Here is a 21535-nt window from a genome sequence, read left to right as displayed (position 1 = left end):
ATGTAGGTTCACCTCATCCCGATGACAGAAACATGCAGGTTCACCTCGTCTCGATGACAGAAACATGTAGGTTCACCTCGTCTCGATGACAGAAACATGTAGGTTCACCTCATCCCGATGACAGAAACATGCAGGTTCACCTCGTCCCGATGACAGAAACATGTAGGTTCACCTCATCCCGATGACAGAAACATGCAGGTTCACCTCGTCTCGATGACAGAAACATGCAGGTTCACCTCATCCCAATGACAGAAACATGCAGGTTCACCTCATCCCAATGACAGAAACATGTAGGTTCACCTCATCCCAATGACAGAAACATGTAGGTTCACCTCGTCTCGATGACAGAAACATGCAGGTTCACCTCATCCCAATGACAGAAACATGTAGGTTCACCTCGTCTCGATGACAGAAACATGCAGGTTCACCTCGTCTCGATGACAGAAACATGCAGGTTCACCTCATCCCAATGACAGAAACATGTAGGTTCACCTCATCCCAATGACAGAAACGTGTAGGTTCACCTCATCCCAATGACAGAAACATGTAGGTTCACCTCATCCCAATGACAGAAACATGTAGGTTCACCTCATCCCAATGACAGAAACATGTAGGTTCACCTCATCCCAATGACAGAAACATGTAGGTTCACCTCATCCCAATGACAGAAACATGCAGGTTCACCTCATCCCAATGACAGAAACATGTAGGTTCACCTCGTCTCGATGACAGAAACATGTAGGTTCACCTCGTCCCGATGACAGAAACATGCAGGTTCACCTCATCCCAATGACAGAAACGTGTAGGTTCACCTCATCCCAATGACAGAAACATGTAGGTTCACCTCATCCCAATGACAGAAACATGTAGGTTCACCTCGTCTCGATGACAGAAACATGTAGGTTCACCTCGTCCCGATGACAGAAACATGCAGGTTCACCTCATCCCAATGACAGAAACGTGTAGGTTCACCTCATCCCAATGACAGAAACATGTAGGTTCACCTCATCCCAATGACAGAAACATGTAGGTTCACCTCATCCCAATGACAGAAACATGTAGGTTCACCTCGTCCCGATGACAGAAACATGCAGGTTCACCTCATCCCAATGACAGAAACGTGCAGGTTCACCTCATCCCAATGACAGAAACATGTAGGTTCACCTCATCCCAATGACAGAAACGTGCAGGTTCACCTCATCCCAATGACAGAAACATGCAGGTTCACCTCGTCTCGATGACAGAAACGTGTAGGTTCACCTCGTCCCAATGACAGAAACATGTAGGTTCACCTCATCCCAATGACAGAAACATGTAGGTTCACCTCGTCTCGATGACAGAAACGTGTAGGTTCACCTCATCCCGATGACTGAGGCGTGCAGGTTCACCTCGTCCCGATGACTGAGGCGTGCAGGTTCACGTCTTCTCGATGACTGAGGCGTGCAGGTTCACCTCGTCTCGATGACTGAGGCGTGCAGGTTCAGCTCGTCCCCATGACTGAGGCGTGCAGGTTCAGCTCGTCCCGATGACTGAGGCGTGCAGGTTCAGCTCGTCCCGATGACTGAGGCGTGCAGGTTCAGCTCGTCCCGATGACTGAGGCGTGCAGGTTCAACTCGTCCCGATGACAGAAACATGCAGGTTCACCTCATCCCGATGACTGAGGCGTGCAGGTTCACCTCGTCCCGATGACTGAGGCGTGCAGGTTCAGCTCGTCCCGATGACTGAGGCGTGCAGGTTCACCTCGTCCCGATGACTGAGGCGTGCAGGTTCACCTCTTCTCGATGACTGAGGCGTGCAGGTTCACCTCGTCTCGATGACTGAGGCGTGCAGGTTCAGCTCGTCCCCATGACTGAGGCGTGCAGGTTCAGCTCGTCCCGATGACTGAGGCGTGCAGGTTCAACTCGTCCCGATGACAGAAACATGCAGGTTCACCTCATCCCGATGACTGAGGCGTGCAGGTTCAGCTCGTCCCGATGACTGAGGCGTGCAGGTTCACCTCGTCCCGATGACTGAGGCGTGCAGGTTCACCTCGTCCCGATGACTGAGGCGTGCAGGTTCAGCTCGTCCCGATGACTGAGGCGTGCAGGTTCAGCTCGTCCCGATGACTGAGGCGTGCAGGTTCAACTCGTCCCGATGACAGAAACATGCAGGTTCACCTCATCCCGATGACTGAGGCGTGCAGGTTCACCTCGTCCCGATGACTGAGGCGTGCAGGTTCAGCTCGTCCCGATGACTGAGGCGTGCAGGTTCAGCTCGTCCCGATGACTCAGGCGTGCAGGTTCAGCTCGTCCCGATGACTGAGGCGTGCAGGTTCAGCTCGTCCCGATGACTGAGGCGTGCAGGTTCAGCTCGTCCCGATGACTGAGGCGTGCAGGTTCAGCTCGTCCCGATGACAGACGTTACAATAATATCCTGTCGGCTCTATTTCTTACATTTCTATCTTCGACATTTAAAATTCCACGAAATACCAAAATGTCTGTTGCTATTGGACGACTTCAGGCAGTACCTCTGTTTCAAAACGTTTTCCACCTCCTGAACACACCTGCTTTATGTTGCAGGCCCTGGAAGTTTGAGCACATTGCCATTGGCTTCATGTCTCTGTTACTGAGGGATGACCACCCCCTCCCCTCCCCCGCTGTCCTTTTCTTCGTCAAGAGCCTCAACCATGACTCCCTCCTGGTCCGCAAGGTGGGCACTGCCACAGCAACCACTCTGTCCATACACTCTCTGTCCATACACTCTCTGTCCATACACTCTCTGTCCATACACTCTCTGTCCATACACTCTCTGTCCATACACACGTAGAATCACTGACACTCAGTCATGTGTTCAGTTTCATTCAGATGGCAGCAGTCAACAACGTTTCACACACAAATACACTTATCTTCATACATGTATATTCTCACCACTGCTGAGGACTTTAATCATTATGGTATTTCATTGTAAGATAGAAACATCTTTATACATGTATTTATTTCCCCACTAGGTGGCGATATCAGCTGTGGCAGGGATCATGAAGCAACTCAAGAGGCCACACAGAAAAGTACCAGTCAGCCCCAACACGCTCTGTAAGTAACCTGCACTTTGTCTCCTCACCAGTCCTTTTACCTGGGTTTAAATAATATTTATTTTGAGCTGCGGTTGATTGTGTTTGCTCTGGCGCTGTGGAACCAAAGGAATAGTCCCAAAATTGTAAACCCTGTCCACCTGGCACTCCAGGCAGGCTGAATCAAAGCATTTGAAAGAAAACAAATACTATTTGACCCCAGGTCAGATTTATAACAGCAGGGTTCGCACAAGGTGCTTAAAGTACTTGAATTTGGCACTCTGAAATTCAAGTACCGGAATACCTTGATAATCAGACCTTTTGTTGGTACTTGAAAAGTACTTGAGTTAAAATGAGGTGAGAACAGATCATTTTCAAATATATTTATGAAAAATATTAGAAAAATGTATTGGTCTTGCAAATTAATTTCCAGGCAGACTACCGAGTTGTAGTTCCCCATGTGTTTAGCTCTGTTTGCCAGGCGGGCTCGCTCATTCCACCCACAATGCCACTCAGCCAGGCCAAACGTCACATCCACAGCTGAAATGGACAATGTAGATTCAATTCTGGAACAACATTGGACCAACACTTTACATGTTGTGTTGATAATTCTGTTCAGTGTAGTTTACTCACCACTAACTACATCACTGGACCCCTCCAACCCACTCCTTGTAAAGTGCAAAAAATGAGTCAAAGTTTGTCATTGGGTGAATAAGCCCTGAAGAGCCACATGAAGGGGGAATTACAACGCTGCATTCGGCGCTAGTGCCTGTTCTACATTGTGACTTTTTCTGCAACAACCTCCAAAGCTTCATGGGGAGCCCGTGATTTTCTGCTTTATCAAGTGGCAGCCGTTAGTTATGAGGTTGTAGCGATATACTGCCATCTGGTGGCAACTAGAAACAATCACATAATATTCACGACTACAAATTGATGATCCTAAAGATAAATGTTAGTGCTTGAAAAAGTACTTAAGTCCTTGAATTTAACTTGCCACTGCCTCTGAGAACCCTGTAACATATACATGCAGCTTATCTCACCACCTCTCCCTCTCAACCAAGTGGTCTGATTGCAGGCGACAGGCCTGATAACCAGTGGCTCCAGTATAACAGTAACCTCATGGTCATATCTCTTCCCTCTCTCCTTCTTCCTCCTCTTCCCTCTACCAGGTGGTATGAAAGAGCTGGCTGGTTTGATAGCAGGGGACAGGCCTGATAACCAGTGGCTCCAGTATAACAGTAGCAGTCTGCCTCGTACCCAGCAGGACTGGGAGGGCTGTACGTTTGTAGAGAAGACCCACTGGGGATACTACAGCTGGCCACAGAAACTCATGATGTACGCTCCTTCTGAGGAGCAGCCCAAACAAGGACTGACCAGGGAGGAGATGACAGAGGTGAGGAGATGACACACACAATGGCCACAGTCCGGTGCTCTACCCTTGTCCCAAAGTGTGCACTCTTACACTCCCCCTCATGGATGTAAAATGAATTTATTAGTGTAAGGAATATGGTGGAAACTCCCTCCAGCCATGCACGCTTCCAATGCTTTTGAAATGCATGAGTGGGAGTGACAACGGCACACTTCTGGCTGAAGGGTAGAGAATCAGAATGCGTTCTCTCACTCTTGGAAAATGTATGTAACATCCTCTGCTGTAAAAGGTGATATCTCATGTCCACTGTTACAACTGTTTTGTTTCTTCCCTCCAGCGAGAGCAGATCATCTATGACCACTTCTCAGATCCAGGATTCATCAACCAGCTGATTGAGTTCCTCTCTCTGGAGGACCGCAAGGGCAAGGACAAGTTCAGTCCCCGCAGGTTCTGCCTTTTCAAGGTGAGGGAGACACAGATCAGGATTTAACACTCACCCAATCTCAAAGGTCTTTCCTGAACCTTCTCTTCAAATGGTCTCCTTGCTTCCCTCTGACTTTTTAAAATGTAGACTGGGTGAGCATGAAAGATAGAAGCTACGTAAACAAGGGAAGACTTCTGAGGATTAACCTAGACAGTTTTTGTAGGCTAAGAATATGGTTGGAATGGTGCTGCAATGGACAGCTGTCGCTTTACAGGCTCCTGACCAAGTCTGCTATTTTGGGTGTTTCTCTTTTTTTCACTGATCTTAACTTTATTTATACATAATGTTTCTTCCATCATTTCCTATGACCAAAAATAATTTCTGGACATCAGAACAGCAATCACTAACCTCAATTTTGATCATATTTCTACTTCGATGAGTCGGTGGCGCAGGACCACCAACTCTCGGAAGAGAAAGAGATGGCGTGAGAGAGGCCGACCTGTGGGCACCCTGACGAAACTACTTCGGCGACTATATAAACCGCCTATACACTCCGTTCTATTGGCGAATGTACAATCACAGGAGAACAGACTGGACAAGCGCCATTCGAGACTCCTATCAACGGGACCTGAAGAACTGTAATGTCCTATGTTTCTCGGCGTCGGGGCTGAACAAGGACAGGGATAATAATATACATCTAGCTGTATTTTATGTATCTGACATAACGGGGGGAGGTGTGTGTCTCATGGTTAACAACAGCTGGTGTGCGATCTCTAATATTAAGGAAGTCTCGAGGTTCTGCTCCCTTGAATACCTTAATACCTTAGATGTAGACCATAGTTTCTACCAAAATAGTTTTTATAAATGTTTTGTAGCTGTCTATTTACCACAACAAACCACGGCTACACTCAATGAGCTGTATAATGCCATAAGCAAACAAGAAAATGCTCATCTAGAGGCGGCGCTCTGATTGGTCTGTGATTTTAATGTTGGCAAACTGAACTCCCGTCTTACCTCATTTCTACCAGCATTTCACTTGTGCATCTCGACGAAAATAAACTCTAGATCACCTTTACTCCACACACAGAAATTCATACAAAGTTCTCCCTCGCCCTCCAGTTGGTTAATCCGACCACAACTCTATCCTCCTGATTCCTGCTTACAAGCAAAAGCTCAAACAGGAAGTACCAGTGACGCGCCCAATACGGAAGACTGGAATATGTTCCGTTATTCATCCGATGGCATTGAGGAGTTTACCACATCAGTCACCAGCTTTATTAATAAGTGCATCTATGACATCGTCCCCACAGTGAACGTACATCTCCCTCAACGTCAGCAAGACAAACAGGCTCCACACCAACCAACTCTGAAAAGGTTTGGCATGGGCCCTCCCGGACCTCTATACCAGGCAGTGTTAGAGGAAGGCTCAAAGAATTGTCAGACTCCAGAGACCCAAGTCATAGACTGTTCTTTCTGCTACCGCATGGCAAACTGTACAGATGCACCAAGCCTGGAACCAACAGGACCCTGAACAGCTTCTACCCCCAAGCACCAGTTAGCCTTGAGCTAGGCCCATATACCAGCTAATTCTAGGGCTACAATACCTCTTGCCAATTGGTCTGGACCCTTTGTTGTTGACGCGGAGACCCGCCGATCTATCACGACTGGTCTGCCGAAGTGGTCGCACCGGGCTTTTCCATTGCGATGTTGCCGAAGACCCATCTTCTTCCCCCGGCCCGCTAGCATTCTAAGCGTTGTCTCCCCCACTCGCCTAGCGTAGTGGTGACTACTGAATGGCTCCGTGACTCGCCTACTGTTGTTCTTTAGACCCCATGATTACTCGGCTACACAGCTGATGCCCCCGGGACTGTTTCAATAACACGGTACCTCGTTTTGTTTATCTGTCGGCCCCAGCCTCAAACTCCGGTCCTGTATGTACCTAACTGACCCGCTCTGCCCATTCATCACCATTTACCCGTTGTTGTCTTAGCTCTCCCGATCAACACCGGTGACTGCTTTATGTCTCTCTCTGTCAATATGCCTTGTCTACTGCTGTCTCGGCTAATCCTTATTGTTTTATTTCACTGTAGAGCCTTCAGTCCCGCTCACCTTGCCTTAGATAGCTTTTTGTCCCACCCTCCACACATGTGGAGACGAAACCTCTCTCATCGTTACTCAATGCTTAGGTTTACCTCCACTGTACTCACATCCTACCGTACCCTTGTCTGTACATTATGCCTTGAATCTAGTCTACCACGCACAGATCTGCTCCTTTTATTCTCTGTTCCCAACGCATTAGACGACCAGTTCTTATAGCCTTTAGCCGTACCCTTATCTTACTCCTCCTCTGTTCCTCTGGTGATGTAGAGGTTAACCCAGGCACTGGAGATCCCAGTACCACACCTATTCCCCAGGCGTTTTTATTTGTTGACTTCTGTAACCGTAAAAGCTTTGGTTTCATGCATGTCAACATCAGAAGCCTCCTCCCTAAGTTTGTTTGCACACTCCGCCAACTCTGATGTCCTAGCCGTGTCTGAATCCTGGCTTAAGAAGGGCCACCAAAAAGTATGAAATGTTCATCCCCAACTACAATATTTTCCACCAAGATAGAACTGCCAAGGGGGCGGGAGCGGGGTCGCAATCTGCTGCAGAGACAGCCTGCAGAGTTCTGTCATGCTATCCAGGTCTGTGCCCAAACAGTTCGAGCTTCTACTTCTAAAAATCCACCTTTCCAGAAATACGTCTCTCACTTGCTGTAGACCCCCCTCAGCTCCCAGTTGTGCCCTGGACTCTATATGCGAATTGATTGCCCCTCATTTATCTTCAGAGTTCGTACTGTTAGGTGACCTAAACTGGGATATTCTTAACACCCAGGCCACCCTACAATCTAAGCTAGATACCCTCAATCTCACACAAATTATCAAGGAACCTACCATGTACAACCCCAAATCCGTAAACACGAGGCACCCTCATATATATCATCCTGACCAACCTGCCCTCTAAATACACCTCTGCTGTCTTCAACCAGGATCTCAGCGATCACTGCCTCATTGCCTGCGTCCATAATGGGTCCGCTGTCAAACGACCACCCCTCATCACTGTCAAACGCTCCCTAAAACACTTTGGGTAGCAGGCCTTTTTAATCGACCTGGCCCTGGTATCCTGGAAGGATACTGACCTCATCCCGTCAGTAGAGGATGCCTGATTATTCTTTAAATGTGATTTCCTCACCATCTTAACCTGTCTAGGACAGAAACGGAACCCCTCGCCAACAGCCAATGAAATTGCAGGGCACCAAATACAAATCAACAGAAATCTCATAAATCAATTTTCACCATTTTAAAGATCAAATTCTCATCAATCCAGCCACAGTGTCTTGATTTCAAAAATATTTTACAGCGAAAGCACCACAAACGATTGTTAGGTCACCACCAAGCCGCAGAAAAACCCAGCCATTTATCCAGCCAAAGAGAGGAGTCACAAAAAGCACAAATAGAGAAAAAATGAATCACTAACTTTTGATGATCTTCATCAGATGGCACTCATAGGACTTCATGTTACACAATACATGTATGTTTTGTTCGATAAAGTGCATATTTAAATCCAAAAATCGTATTTTACATTGGTATGTTATGTTCAGTAGTTCAAAAACATGCTATGATTTTGCAGAGAGCCACATGAATTCACAGAAATACTCATTATAAATGTCGAGGAAAATTCAAGTTTTATGCATGGAGCTTTAGATACACTTCTTAACTTCTTTGGGATAGGGGGCAGCATTTTCACTTTTGGATGAATAGTGTGCCCAGAGTAAACTGCCTCCTACTCAGTCCAAGATGCTAATAAATGCATATTATTATTAGTATTGAATAGAAAACACTCTGAAGTTTCTAAAACTGTTTGAATGATGTCTGTGAGTATAACAGAACTCATATGGCATGCAAAAACCTGAGGAGAAAAAAAAGGAAGTGGGAAATCTGAGGTTTGTCGTTTTTGAACTCAGCCCCTATCGAATACACAGTGGGGCATGGGTTATTTTGCACTTCCTAAGGCTTCCACTAGATGTCAACCGTCTTTAGAACATTTCAGGCTTCTACTGTGAAGTGGGAGCGAATGAGAGGTGTTTGACTAAGGGGTCTGGCAGCAGCCTCGTTCTCAGTCACGCGCATTTCACATGTGAGGTGTCTCTCGTTCCATTGCTTTTCTACAGACAATGGAATTCTCCGGTTGGAACATTATTGAACATTTATGATATAAACATCCTAAAGATTGATTCTATACTTAGTTTGACAAGTGTCTTCGACCTGTAATATAACTTTTTGAAGTTTTCGTCCGACTGGACCTGAACGCGCTTTTGGATTTGTTTACCAAACACCCTAACAAAAGAACCTATATGGACATAAATTATGGACATTATCAAACAAAACAAACATTTATTGTGGAACTGCGAGTGCATTCTGATGAAGATCATCAAAGGTTAGTGAATATTTATAATGCTATTTATGACTAATGTTGACTGAGCAACATGGTGGATATTTCTATTGGCTAGTTTGGGCTCTGAGCGCCATACTCAGATTATGCTTTTTCCGTAATGTTTTTTTGAAATCTGACACAGCGGTTGCATTAAATAAGCATGCCCCGTTCAAAAAATGTAGAACTAAGAACAGATATAGCCCTTGGTTCACTCCAGTTCACTGCCCTTGACCAGCACAAAAACATCCTGTGGTGTACTGCATTAGCATCGAATAGCCCCTGTGATGTGCAACTTTTCAGGGAAGTTAGGAACCAATATACACATGCAGTTGGAAAGCAAAGGCTAGCTTTTTCAAAAATACATTTGCATCCTGTAGCATGAATTCCAAAAAGTTCTGGGACACTGTAAAGTCCATGTAGAATAGGAGCACATCCCAGCTGCCCACTGCACCGAGGCTAGGAAATACTGTCACCACTGATAAATCCACGATAATCAAGAATTTCAATAAGCATTTTTCTACGGCTGGCCTTGCTTTCCACCTGGCTACCCCGACTCCGGCCAACAGCTCTGCACCCCCCGCAGCAACTTGCCCAAGCAACCCACCCAATTCTGCTTCACCCAAATCCAGATAGCTGATGGTCTGAAAGAGCTGCAAAATCTGGACCCCTACAAATTTGCCGGGCTAGACAATCTGTACCCTCTCTTTCTAAAAGTATCTGCCGTAATTTTTGCAAACCCTATTACTAGCCTGTTCAACCTCTTTCATATCGTCTGCGTTCCCTAAAGATTGGTAAGCTGCCGCGGTCATCCCCCTCTTCAAATGAGGAGACACTCCAGATACAAACTATTACAGACCTATATCCATCCTGCCCTGCCTTTCTAAAGTCTTCGAAAGCCAAGTTAATAAACAGATCACCGACCATTTCGAATCCCACCGTACCTTTTCCGCTGTGCAATCTGGTTTCCGAGTTGGCCATGGGTGCACCTCAGCCACGCCCAAGGTCCTAAACAATATCATAACTGCCATGGATAAAAGACAGTACTGTGCAGCTGTCTTCGTCAACCTGGCCAAGGCTTCCGACTCTGTCAATCACCGCATTCTTATTCTCAAGTGACTGCCTCACCAACTACTTGTCAGAGTTAAGTGTGTCAAATCAGAGGGCCTGTTGTCTGGACCTCTGGCAGCCTCTATGTGGGTGCCACAGGGTTCAATTCTCTGGCCGACTTTTTCTCTGTATATATCAATGATGTCGCTGTTGCTGCTGGTGATTCTCTGATCCACCTTTACGCAGACAACACCATTCTGTATACTTCTGGCCCTTCTTTGGATACTGTGTTAACAAACCTCCAGATGAGATTCAATGCCATACAACACTCCTTCCGTGGCCTCCAACTGCTCTTAAATGCTAGTAAAACTAAATGCATGCTTTTCAACCGATCGCTGCCCGCACCTGCCCGACTAGCATCACTACTCTGGACGGTTCTGACTTAGAATATGTGGACAACTACAAATACCTTGGTGTCTGGTTAGACTAAAAACTCTCCTTCCAGACTCACATTAAGCATCTCCAATCCAAAACTCAATCTAGAATCAGCTTCCTATTTTTCTACAAAGCCTCCTTCACTCATGCTGCCAAACATACCCTCGTAAAACTGACTATCCTGCCGATCCTTGACTTCGGCTATGTCATTTACAGAATAGACTCCAACACTCTACTCAACAAATTGGATGCAGTCTATCACAGTGCCATCTGTTTTGTCACCAAAGCCCCATATACTACCCCCCACTGTGACCTGTATGCTCTCGTTGGCTGGCCCTCGCTTAATATTCGTCGCCAAAACCACTGGCTCCAGGTCATATATAAATAAGTATTTCCTAGGTAAAGCCCCACCTTATCTCAGCTCACTGGTCACCAGAGCAACACCCACCCGTGGCGCATGCTCCAGCAGGTATATTTCGCTGGTCATCCCCAAAGCCAACTCCTCTTTTGGCCGCCTTTCCTTCCAATTCTCTGACTGGAACGAATTGCAAAAATCACTGAAGCTGGAGTCTTATATCTCCCTCACTAACTTTAAGCATCAGCCGTCAGAGCAGCTTACCGATCACTGTACCAGTACACAGCCCATCTGTACATAGCACACCCGACTACCTAATTCCCAAAATGATTAATTTTTTCTCTTTTTGCACCCCAGTATCTCTACTTGCACATCATCATCTGTACATCTATCACTCCAGTGTTCATGCAAATTGTAATTATTTCGCCACTATGGCCTATTTATTGCCTTACCTCCCTAATCTTACTACATTTGCACACACTGTATATATATTTTTCTATTGTGGTTTGTTTCAATTGTGTTATTGACTGTACATTTGTTTATCCCATGTGTTAATATTAATAATAAAATGTTTTTAGCTCGTACATGTGCACATCAACTTAGTACTGGTACTCCCTGTATATAGACAAGTTATTACCTCATAACACCTGCACATTGACTTAGTACTGGTAACTGGTAACCCCAAATCCCCAGTTTTCTAGAAAACATCTGGAAGTTTCCTGGAATAAGCTGGAAATCCAGAATCCTCCAACCAGGATTTCTGAAATGGCAATCCTAGTTAAGAATCAGGCTTCCCTAACTCTGTTTTATTCCTCTCCTCTATCCCTCAGGGCCTGTTCCGGAACTTCAACGATGCCTTCCTACCCCTGTTGAAACCACACATGGAGCGTCTGGTGGCCGACACACATGAGAGCAAACAGCGCTGTGTAGCAGAGATCACCTCTGGACTGATCAGAGGCAGCAAGCACTGGAGCTATGGAAAGGTAGGGGAGAGGAAGGAACACACTGGAGCTATGGAAAGGTAGGGGAGAGGAAGGAACACACTGGAGCTATGGAAAGGTAGGGGAGAGGAAGGAACACACTGGAGCTATGGAAAGGTAGGGGAGAGGAAGGAACACACTGGAGCTATGGCAAGGTAGGGGAGAGGAAGGAACACACTGGAGCTATGGCAAGGTAGGGGAGAGGAAGGAACACACTGGACCTATGGCAAGGTAGGGGAGAGGAAGGAACACACGAGCTATGGCAAGGTAGGGGAGAGGAAGGAACACACTGGAGCTATGGAAAGGTAGGGGAGAGGAAGGAACACACTGGAGCTATGGAAAGGTAGGGGAGAGGAAGGAACACACTGGAGCTATGGAAAGGTAGGGGAGAGGAAGGAACACACTGGAGCTATGGAAAGGTAGGGGAGAGGAAGGAACACACTGGAGCTATGGAAAGGTAGGGGAGAGGAAGGAACACACTGGAGCTATGGAAAGGTAGGGGAGAGGAAGGAACACACTGGAGCTATGGAAAGGTAGGGGAGAGGAAGGAACACACTGGAGCTATGGAAAGGTAGGGGAGAGGAAGGAACACACGAGCTATGGCAAGGTAGGGGAGAGGAAGGAACACACTGGAGCTATGGAAAGGTAGGGGAGAGGAAGGAACACACTGGAGCTATGGAAAGGTAGGGGAGAGGAAGGAACACACTGGACCTATGGCAAGGTAGGGGAGAGGAAGGAACACACGAGCTATGGAAAGGTAGGGGAGAGGAAGGAACACACGAGCTATGGCAAGGTAGGGGAGAGGAAGGAACACACTGGAGCTATGGCAAGGTAGGGGAGAGGAAGGAACACACTGGACCTATGGCAAGGTAGGGGAGAGGAAGGAACACACGAGCTATGGCAAAGTAGGGGAGAGGAAGGAACACACTGGAGCTATGGAAAGGTAGGGGAGAGGAAGGAACACACTGGAGCTATGCCAAGGTAGAGGAGAGAGACATACGCTGTGGTCACACACCATGCTTATAATCAGTACTGCCGGTCCTCGTTGCAAATAAGCATTTGTTCTTAACTGACTTACCTAGATAAATAAAAGTTGAATATTTGTTAAGTCTTTGACCTATGTTCCCCTCCCAGGTGGAGAGTCTGTGGGAGCTGCTGTGTCCTCTGATCCGTACAGCTCTGAACAACATCACTGTAGAAACATACGCTGACTGGGGCACCTGCATCGCCACAGCCTGTGTAAGCTGCTAGCCCTCCCATCCCTCTCATTCAGCTGTCCATTTCTTTCAGGTTCTTTCTCAATTGGTAGTTCCTCTAGTCCCAAATGCATCCTCTCTCCTTGTTTCCTTCTGAAAACGCATTAGAGGAGAAGGCCTGAATGGGAGGGGAACTTGGATCTTCTCTTCCAATGCATTTTGAGAAAAAGGCAAAGAGTGAAGAATTTAGTACAGATATTGAGAAATAGCCTCCTGAATCTCCTGTCTAGTACTTGCCTGGCCTGTTAATTTCCTGCTTCCATGCTGTTGACATTTGACCTTGTTATTGTACAGGAGAACAGATGTTTACTTTAGGTTGGTTGTGTTGTACAGGAGAGCAGAGACCCCAGGAAGCTCCACTGGTTGTTTGAAATGCTGATGGAATCTCCAGTCAACGGGGAGGGGGGATCCTTCGTAGATGCCTGGTAAGGAAACACTTTGCCTCCTTTAATTCTCATCCTATTAGTGTGTTTGTGTGGAAGGGTGTATTTATTCTGCTCCATATGTGCCCAGATGACTAGTCCTGCATTGAAGAGATGAGCTGTGTTCGAATACTCATACTACCTTTACTTTTTGTGATGTAAATTGAGTATGTAGTATGCTTATTGGCCATAGTATGGATATAGTTAGTGTGCCAAAAGTTGTCATACTAAATTCGCCAAAATATAAAGTATTACAAGCAGTGGACACTATTTCTGTGATTTTAGAGCACAATACAATTATTACAATAATAATAATAATAATAATAATACAATTCTTCAGAGAATGGGCGTGGCTTCACAACGGTTTCAGATTTCAAGAAAATGGCGGCGACTATGACTTTTCAAATAAGTTACGTTGACTGACAATTTGTTAGCTGCGCTTTCCTTACGAACCACAACATATCATTACAGCAGTATGTACCGGTATGTTAGCTAGCTAGCTAACATTAGTAGGCTAGTACTAATGCGTCAAACTTGCCAATATATTCGAACGCTCGGATCAAACTTTCTCCTCGGCCAGAGGGTCCAGTGTGCGCTCTGAATGCTCCGAGAGCCAAACACTCGGAATTTACTAACAGACAATTTGACAACGCTCTGAATTTACATACGCCCAGAGTGCACTCCAGATTGAATTTACGAACACACCTGTTATGCTAACAAGCTAGCAAGAGGTTGCATAGCAACAGCATCAACTTCCGGTAGACAGGCGAAGTACGCTCAACTGAAAGGATACCGTTTGTTTACAGTATGCTAAAATGAACTAATAGTATGTAGTGTATATACCCATTAAGTATGTAGTATACAGTATGTTAGTATGGGTATTCGAACACAGCTATGGAGTCTGAGTCGATGATGGTTTGTTTGTCTGTAAAATGTTTGTCTGTGAGTCAAGAATAATAATATGAAGAGTGCCTTCGTCCTCCTTTCTTTTTGATTATATTTTATTGTTCTCTCCTGTCCAGTCTTCTGTGTACTCTGCAGGGAGGCCTGACTTAGTGTTAGGTGTGTGTATAACTCTCCTCTCTCCTGTCCAGTCTTCTGTGTACTCTGCAGGGAGGCCTGACTTAGTGTTAGGTGTGTGTATAACTCTCCTCTCTCCTGTCCAGTCTTCTGTGTACTCTGCAGGGAGGCCTGACTTAGTGTTAGGTGTGTGTATAACTCTCCTCTCTCCTGTCCAGTCTTCTGTGTACTCTGCAGGGAGGCCTGACTTAGTGTTAGGTGTGTGTATAACTCTCCTCTCTCCTGTCCAGTCTTCTGTGTACTCTGCAGGGAGGCCTGACTTAGTGTTAGGTGTGTGTATAACTCTCCTCTCTCCTGTCCAGTCTTCTGTGTACTCTGCAGGGAGGCCTGACTTAGTGTTAGGTGTGTGTATAACTCTCCTCTCTCCTGTCCAGTCTTCTGTGTACTCTGCAGGGAGGCCTGACTTAGTGTTAGGTGTGTGTATAACTCTCCTCTCTCCTGTCCAGTCTTCTGTGTACTCTGCAGGGAGGCCTGACTTAGTGTTAGGTGTGTGTATAACTCTCCTCTCTCCTGTCCAGTCTTCTGTGTACTCTGCAGGGAGGCCTGACTTAGTGTTAGGTGTGTGTATAACTCTCCTCTCTCCTGTCCAGTCTTCTGTGTACTCTGCAGGGAGGCCTGACTTAGTGTTAGGTGTGTGTATAACTCTCCTCTCTCCTGTCCAGTCGTCTGTATATTCTGCAGGGGATCCTGACTCAGCAGGAGGGTTAGGTGTGTGTGTGCGTGTAACTCTCCTGTCCAGTCGTTTGTATATTCTGCAGGGAAGCCTGACTCAGCAGGAGGGTTAGGTGTGTGTATAACTCTCCTCTCTCCTGCCCAGTCGTCTGTATGTGCTGCAGGGGGGCCTGGCTCAACAGGAGTGGAGGGTCCCTGAGCTGCTCCACAGACTGCTGCAGTACCTAGAGCCCAAACTCACACAGGTCTACAAGAACGTCCGTGAGCGCATCGGAAGGTAGGACCTCGCCTCCACATTACACAAACATTTTCACTGCTGACCCTTTTGTTTATAGCTTACTGCCACTTACCACATCAGTCATAGTTAATTCAGCTAGGTATCTACCCACACGTCAGTCATAGTTCATTCAGCTAGGTATCTAACCACACGTCAGTCATAGTTCATTCAGCTAGGTATCTAACCACACATCAGTCATAGTTCATTCAGCTAGGTATCTAACCACACGTCAGTCATAGTTCATTCAGCTAGGTATCTAACCACACGTCAGTCATAGTTCATTCAGCTAGGTATCTAACCACACGTCAGTCATAGTTCATTCAGCTAGGTATCTAACCACACATCAGTCATAGTTCATTCAGCTAGGTATCTAACCACACGTCAGTCATAGTTCATTCAGCTAGGTATCTAACCACACGTCAGTCATAGTTCATTCAGCTAGGTATCTAACCACACGTCAGTCATAGTTCATTCAGCTAGGTATCTAACCACACGTCAGTCATAGTTCATTCAGCTAGGTATCTAACCACACGTCAGTCATAGTTCATTCAGCTAGGTATCTAACCACACGTCAGTCATAGTTCATTCAGCTAGGTATCTAACCACACGTCAGTCATAGTTCATTCAGCTAGGTATCTAACCACACGTCAGTCATAGTTCATTCAGCTAGGTATCTAACCACACGTCAGTCATAGTTCATTCAGCTAGGTATCTAACCACACGTCAGTCATAGTTCATTCAGCTAGGTATCTAACCACACGTCAGTCATAGTTCATTCAGCTAGGTATCTAACCACACGTCAGTCATAGTTCATTCAGCTAGGTATCTAACCGCACGTCAGTCATAGTTCATTCAGCTAGGTATCTAACTGCACGTCAGTCATAGTTCATTCAGCTAGGTATCTAACTGCACGTCAGTCATAGTTCATTCAGCTAGGTATCTAACCACACTTCAGTCATAGTTCATTCAGCTAGGTATCTAACCACACGTCAGTCATAGTTCATTCAGCTAGGTATCTAACTGCACGTCAGTCATAGTTCATTCAGCTAGGTATCTAACCACACGTCAGTCATAATTCATTCAGCTAGGTATCTAACCACACGTCAGTCATAGTTCATTCAGCTCGGTATCTAACCACACGTCAGTCATAGTTCATTCAGCTAGGTATCTAACTGCACGTCAGTCATAGTTCATTCAGCTAGGTATCTAACCGCACGTCAGTCATAGTTCATTCAGCTAGGTATCTAACCGCACGTCAGTCATAGTTCATTCAGCTAGGTATCTAACTGCACGTCAGTCATAGTTCATTCAGCTAGGTATCTAACTGCACGTCAGTCATAGTTCATTCAGCTAGGTATCTAACCACACATCAGTCATAGTTCATTCAGCTAGGTATCTAACCACACGTCAGTCATAGTTCATTCAGCTAGGTATCTAACCACACATCAGTCATTGTTCATTCAGCTAGGTATCTAACTGCACGTCAGTCATAGTTCATTCAGCTAGGTATCTAACCACACGTCAGTCATAGTTCATTCAGCTAGGTATCTAACCACACGTCAGTCATAGTTCATTCAGCTAGGTATCTAACCACACGTCAGTCATAGTTCATTCAGCTAGGTATCTAACCACACGTCAGTCATAGTTCATTCAGCTAGGTATCTAACCACACGTCAGTCATAGTTCATTCAGCTAGGTATCTAACTGCACGTCAGTCATAGTTCATTCAGCTAGGTATCTAACCGCACATCAGTCATAGTTCATTCAGCTAGGTATCTAACCACACATCAGTCATCGTTCATTCAGCTAGGTATCTAACCACACGTCAGTCATAGTTCATTCAGCTAGGTATCTAACCACACATCAGTCATCGTTCATTCAGCTAGGTATCTACCCACACGTCAGTCATAGTAGGTAAACATTCGTCCATAACTTTTCAAACAGGTTGGCCAAGAGATCACCTTATGCTTTTTTATTTATTTATGTTAAACCAGGTAGAATTGTTGATTTTATCATTCATGAGAGTACTGAAAGAGGTAGAGACAAGCAAACTGTCGAAAAAGAGGAATACATGAAAAATAATGGCCTAAATACAAAAATCTAGATTCATGAATTAACTCAACTAAAGGTGTTAATCTCCCTCTGCCTCCTCTTTCGCTCTCTTTCCTCTTTCTTCTCCAGCGTCCTCACCTACATCTTCATGATAGACGTCAATCTGCCGTACACCCAGCCCACGGCCTCGCCCCGCATCAAGGAGTTCACAGAGCGAATACTGCTGCGCCTCAAACCCCTGACGGAGGGGGACGAGGAGATCCAGAACCACGTGGTAGAAGAGAACGATGTGGGGGAGCAGGACGAGAGGACGCAGGCCATCAAACTACTGAAGACAGGTACGACCCCTAACTATTGAAGACAGGTATGACCCCTAACCCATCAAACTACTGAAAACAGGTACGACCCCTAACCCATCAAACTACTGAAAACAGGTATGACCCCTAACCCATCAAACTACTGAAAACAGGTACGACCCCTAACCCATCAAACTACAAAAGGCCGGTACGTCCCCTAACCCAGGCCATCAAACTACTGAAAACAGGTACGACCCCTAACCCAGGTATGACCCCTAACCCAGTCCATCAAACTACTGAAGACAGGTCAGGGATAGAGTTGATGGAGCTAATAAACCCAGGTGTAAAGCCAAGGGAGAAGAGTCCCGGCTCACTGGATCACTGCACGATGCAGATTTCAGTAATTCAATGTGCCAAACGTTTAGTTATGAAGACCTTCGTCAGAGCATACGATGTAAAAAGGTTATGTATGTGTTTCCAGTACTCAAGTGGCTGATGGCCAGTGCTGGACGCTCCTTCTCCACGGCCGTTCCAGAGCAGCTCCAGTTGCTACCCCTGCTGTTCAAGGTGGGTGGGTCAAGGAAGGAAGAAACCTTGAGAGGAACCAGACTGATGGGAGGTCTATCATCCTCTGGCTGAATGCTAACAACCCTCATCTGTCTCTTGTAGATCGCTCCGGTGGAGAATGATGACAGTTATGATGAGCTGAAGAGGGATGCAAAGACCTGTCTGTCGCTGATGTCCCAGGGACTACTCTACACAGAGCAGATACCACTGGTCCTGCTGGCCCTGCAAGAGGTGTGTACACACACACACACACACACACACACACACACACACACACACACACACACACACAAACAGGCCAGACTCATCTACAACCACTTTCTCCATTCACTGCAATCTCCATAGAGAAAAGGGTTAAAAAACATATCAAATCCCCCATTGTCAAGACTCTCTGAGCCTCTGCAAAATGTTTGTTAGAAGTGTAAGAAGCTGTAAGGTTTGTGGTACACGCTGGATGGTGTTCTCTTGGGATTATGTTACTGTAGTTTGTGGTACACACTGGATGGTGTTACAGTAGTTTGTGGTACATGCTGGATGGTGTTACAGTAGTTTGTGGCACATGCTGGATGGTGTTACAGTAGTTTGTGGCACATGCTGGATGGTGTTACAGTAGTTTGGTACATGCTGGAAGGTGTTACAGTAGTTTGTGGTACATGCTGGATGGTGTTACAGTAGTTTGTGGTACATGCTGGATGGTGTTACAGTAGTTTGGTACATGCTGGATGGTGTTACCGTGGTTTGTGGTACATGCTGGATGGTGTTACCGTAGTGTGTGGTACATGCTGGATTATGTTACCGTAGTTTGTGGTACATGCTGGATTATGTTACCGTAGTTTGTGGTACATGCTAGTTTATGTTACCGTAGTTTGTGGTACATGCTGGATTGTGTTAACGTAGTTTGTGGTACATGCTGGATGGTGTTACCATAGTTTGTGGTACATGCTGGATGGTGTTACCATAGCTTGTGGTACATGCTGGATGGTGTTACCATAGTGTGTGGTACATGCTGGATGGTGTTACCGTAGTTTGTGGTACATGCTGGATGGTGTTACCATAGTTTGTGGTACATGCTGGATGGTGTTACCGTAGTTTGTGGTACATGCTGGATGGTGTTACCGTAGTTTGTGGTACATGCTGGATGGTGTTACAGTAGTTTGGTACATGCTGGAAGGTGTTACAGTAGTTTGTGGTACATGCTGGATGGTGTTACCATAGTTTGTGGTACATGCTGGATGGTGTTACAGTAGTTTGGTACATGCTGGAAGGTGTTACAGTAGTTTGTGGTACATGCTGGATTGTGTTAACGTAGTTTGTGGTACATGCTGGATGGTGTTACAGTAGTTTGTGGTACATGCTGGATGGTGTTACCATAGCTTGTGGTACATGCTGGATGGTGTTACCGTAGTTTGTGGTACATGCTGGATTATGTTACCGTAGTTTGTGGTACATGCTAGTTTATGTTACCGTAGTTTGTGGTACATGCTGGATTGTGTTAACGTAGTTTGTGGTACATGCTGGATGGTGTTACAGTAGTTTGTGGTACATGCTGGATGGTGTTACCATAGCTTGTGGTACATGCTGGATGGTGTTACCGTAGTTTGTGGTACATGCTGGATGGTGTTACCATAGTTTGTGGTACATGCTGGATGGTGTTACCGTAGTTTGTGGTACATGCTGGATGGTGTTACCGTAGTTTGTGGTACATGCTGGATGGTGTTACAGTAGTTTGTGGTACATGCTGGATGGTGTTACAGTAGTTTGTGGTACATGCTGGATGGTGTTACAGTAGTTTGTGGTACATGCTGGATTATGTTACAGTAGTTCATGGCATGCTCGCTACACGGTGCTGACGTACCTACAGATCATTACCGTCATGATATTAACATAGTTCCGTTATATTCCAGATAGCAGGTAGCAGTTCGTGGCATGCTCGCTACACGGTGCTGACGTACCTACAGATCATGGTCTTCTACAACCTGTTCACCTTTATGAGCGACCAGGGAGCCGTCAACGACGTCAGAGCACTGGTCATACGCCTGCTGGAGGACGAGCAGCTGGAGGTAACGCACACACACAAACACGCACACACACACACACACACACACACATATAGATATATATCCTGTATCTATATATATATATATATATAGGTATCTATCCTGGACATGCTGTTTTCGACCCTTTCTCTCTCGCTCCCCCCGCTGTCTCGACCTCTGAATGCTCAGCTATGAAAAGCCAACTGATATTTACTCCTGAGGTGATGAACTGTTGCACCCTCTACAACCACTGTGATTATTATTTCACCCTGCTGGCCATCTATGAATATTTGAACATCTTGAAGAACAATCTGGCCTTCATCGCCATGTACTCTTATCTCCACCGGCAGAGGACTGGCCACCCCTCAGAGCCTGGTTCCTCGCTAGGTTTCTTCCTAGGTTCTTGCCTGCTTTTCTAGGTAGTTGTTCCTTCTGTTTTTAGCACTTAGTGACATCTGCTGATGTAAAAAGCATTTTTGAAATACATTTGATTGAATGTAGAAAATGAGTTCAACAGAGAGGATGATCATAGTACACAACAGACTGAAGCACAGGTGGTGTCATGACTGAAGAAGACAGAATGGTAGATAGGTAGGTCTGGAGGTTACAGATCACATTGAAGAAGACAGAATGGTAGATAGTTAGGTCTGGAGGTTACAGATCACATTGAAGAAGACCGAATGGTAGATAGGTAGGTCTGGAGGTTACAGATCACATTGAAGAAGACAGAATGGTAGATAGTTAGGTC

The 21535-nt window shown here is 45.9% G+C and overlaps 1 protein-coding gene across 3 annotated transcripts in view; it reads left to right on the top strand.

Annotated features, from left to right (window-relative positions):
• The window catches only part of LOC110503043 (proteasome activator complex subunit 4B), a 97662-nt gene that overhangs the window by 62595 nt on the left and 13532 nt on the right, over positions 1 to 21535 (top strand). For all 3 annotated transcript variants that reach the window (XM_090217579.1, XM_036960897.2, XM_036960896.2), the window contains 12 exons: positions 2559 to 2688; positions 2987 to 3068; positions 4216 to 4439; positions 4753 to 4878; positions 11980 to 12132; positions 13264 to 13368; positions 13719 to 13810; positions 15705 to 15836; positions 18018 to 18226; positions 18666 to 18751; positions 18854 to 18982; positions 20656 to 20811. In XM_090217579.1, coding sequence (XP_090073705.1) covers positions 2559 to 2688; positions 2987 to 3068; positions 4216 to 4439; positions 4753 to 4878; positions 11980 to 12132; positions 13264 to 13368; positions 13719 to 13810; positions 15705 to 15836; positions 18018 to 18226; positions 18666 to 18751; positions 18854 to 18982; positions 20656 to 20811 — 1624 coding nt within the window. The remainder of the gene's footprint in view (positions 1 to 2558; positions 2689 to 2986; positions 3069 to 4215; positions 4440 to 4752; positions 4879 to 11979; positions 12133 to 13263; positions 13369 to 13718; positions 13811 to 15704; positions 15837 to 18017; positions 18227 to 18665; positions 18752 to 18853; positions 18983 to 20655; positions 20812 to 21535) is intronic.

This window comes from Oncorhynchus mykiss, chromosome 23 (assembly GCF_057628025.1).
Source record: "Oncorhynchus mykiss isolate SJ-2025 chromosome 23, ASM5762802v1, whole genome shotgun sequence".
NCBI lineage: Eukaryota > Metazoa > Chordata > Actinopteri > Salmoniformes > Salmonidae > Oncorhynchus > Oncorhynchus mykiss.
The sequence above is the reverse complement of the archived record's forward strand: the minus strand, read 5'-3'. Positions and strand labels throughout refer to the sequence as shown.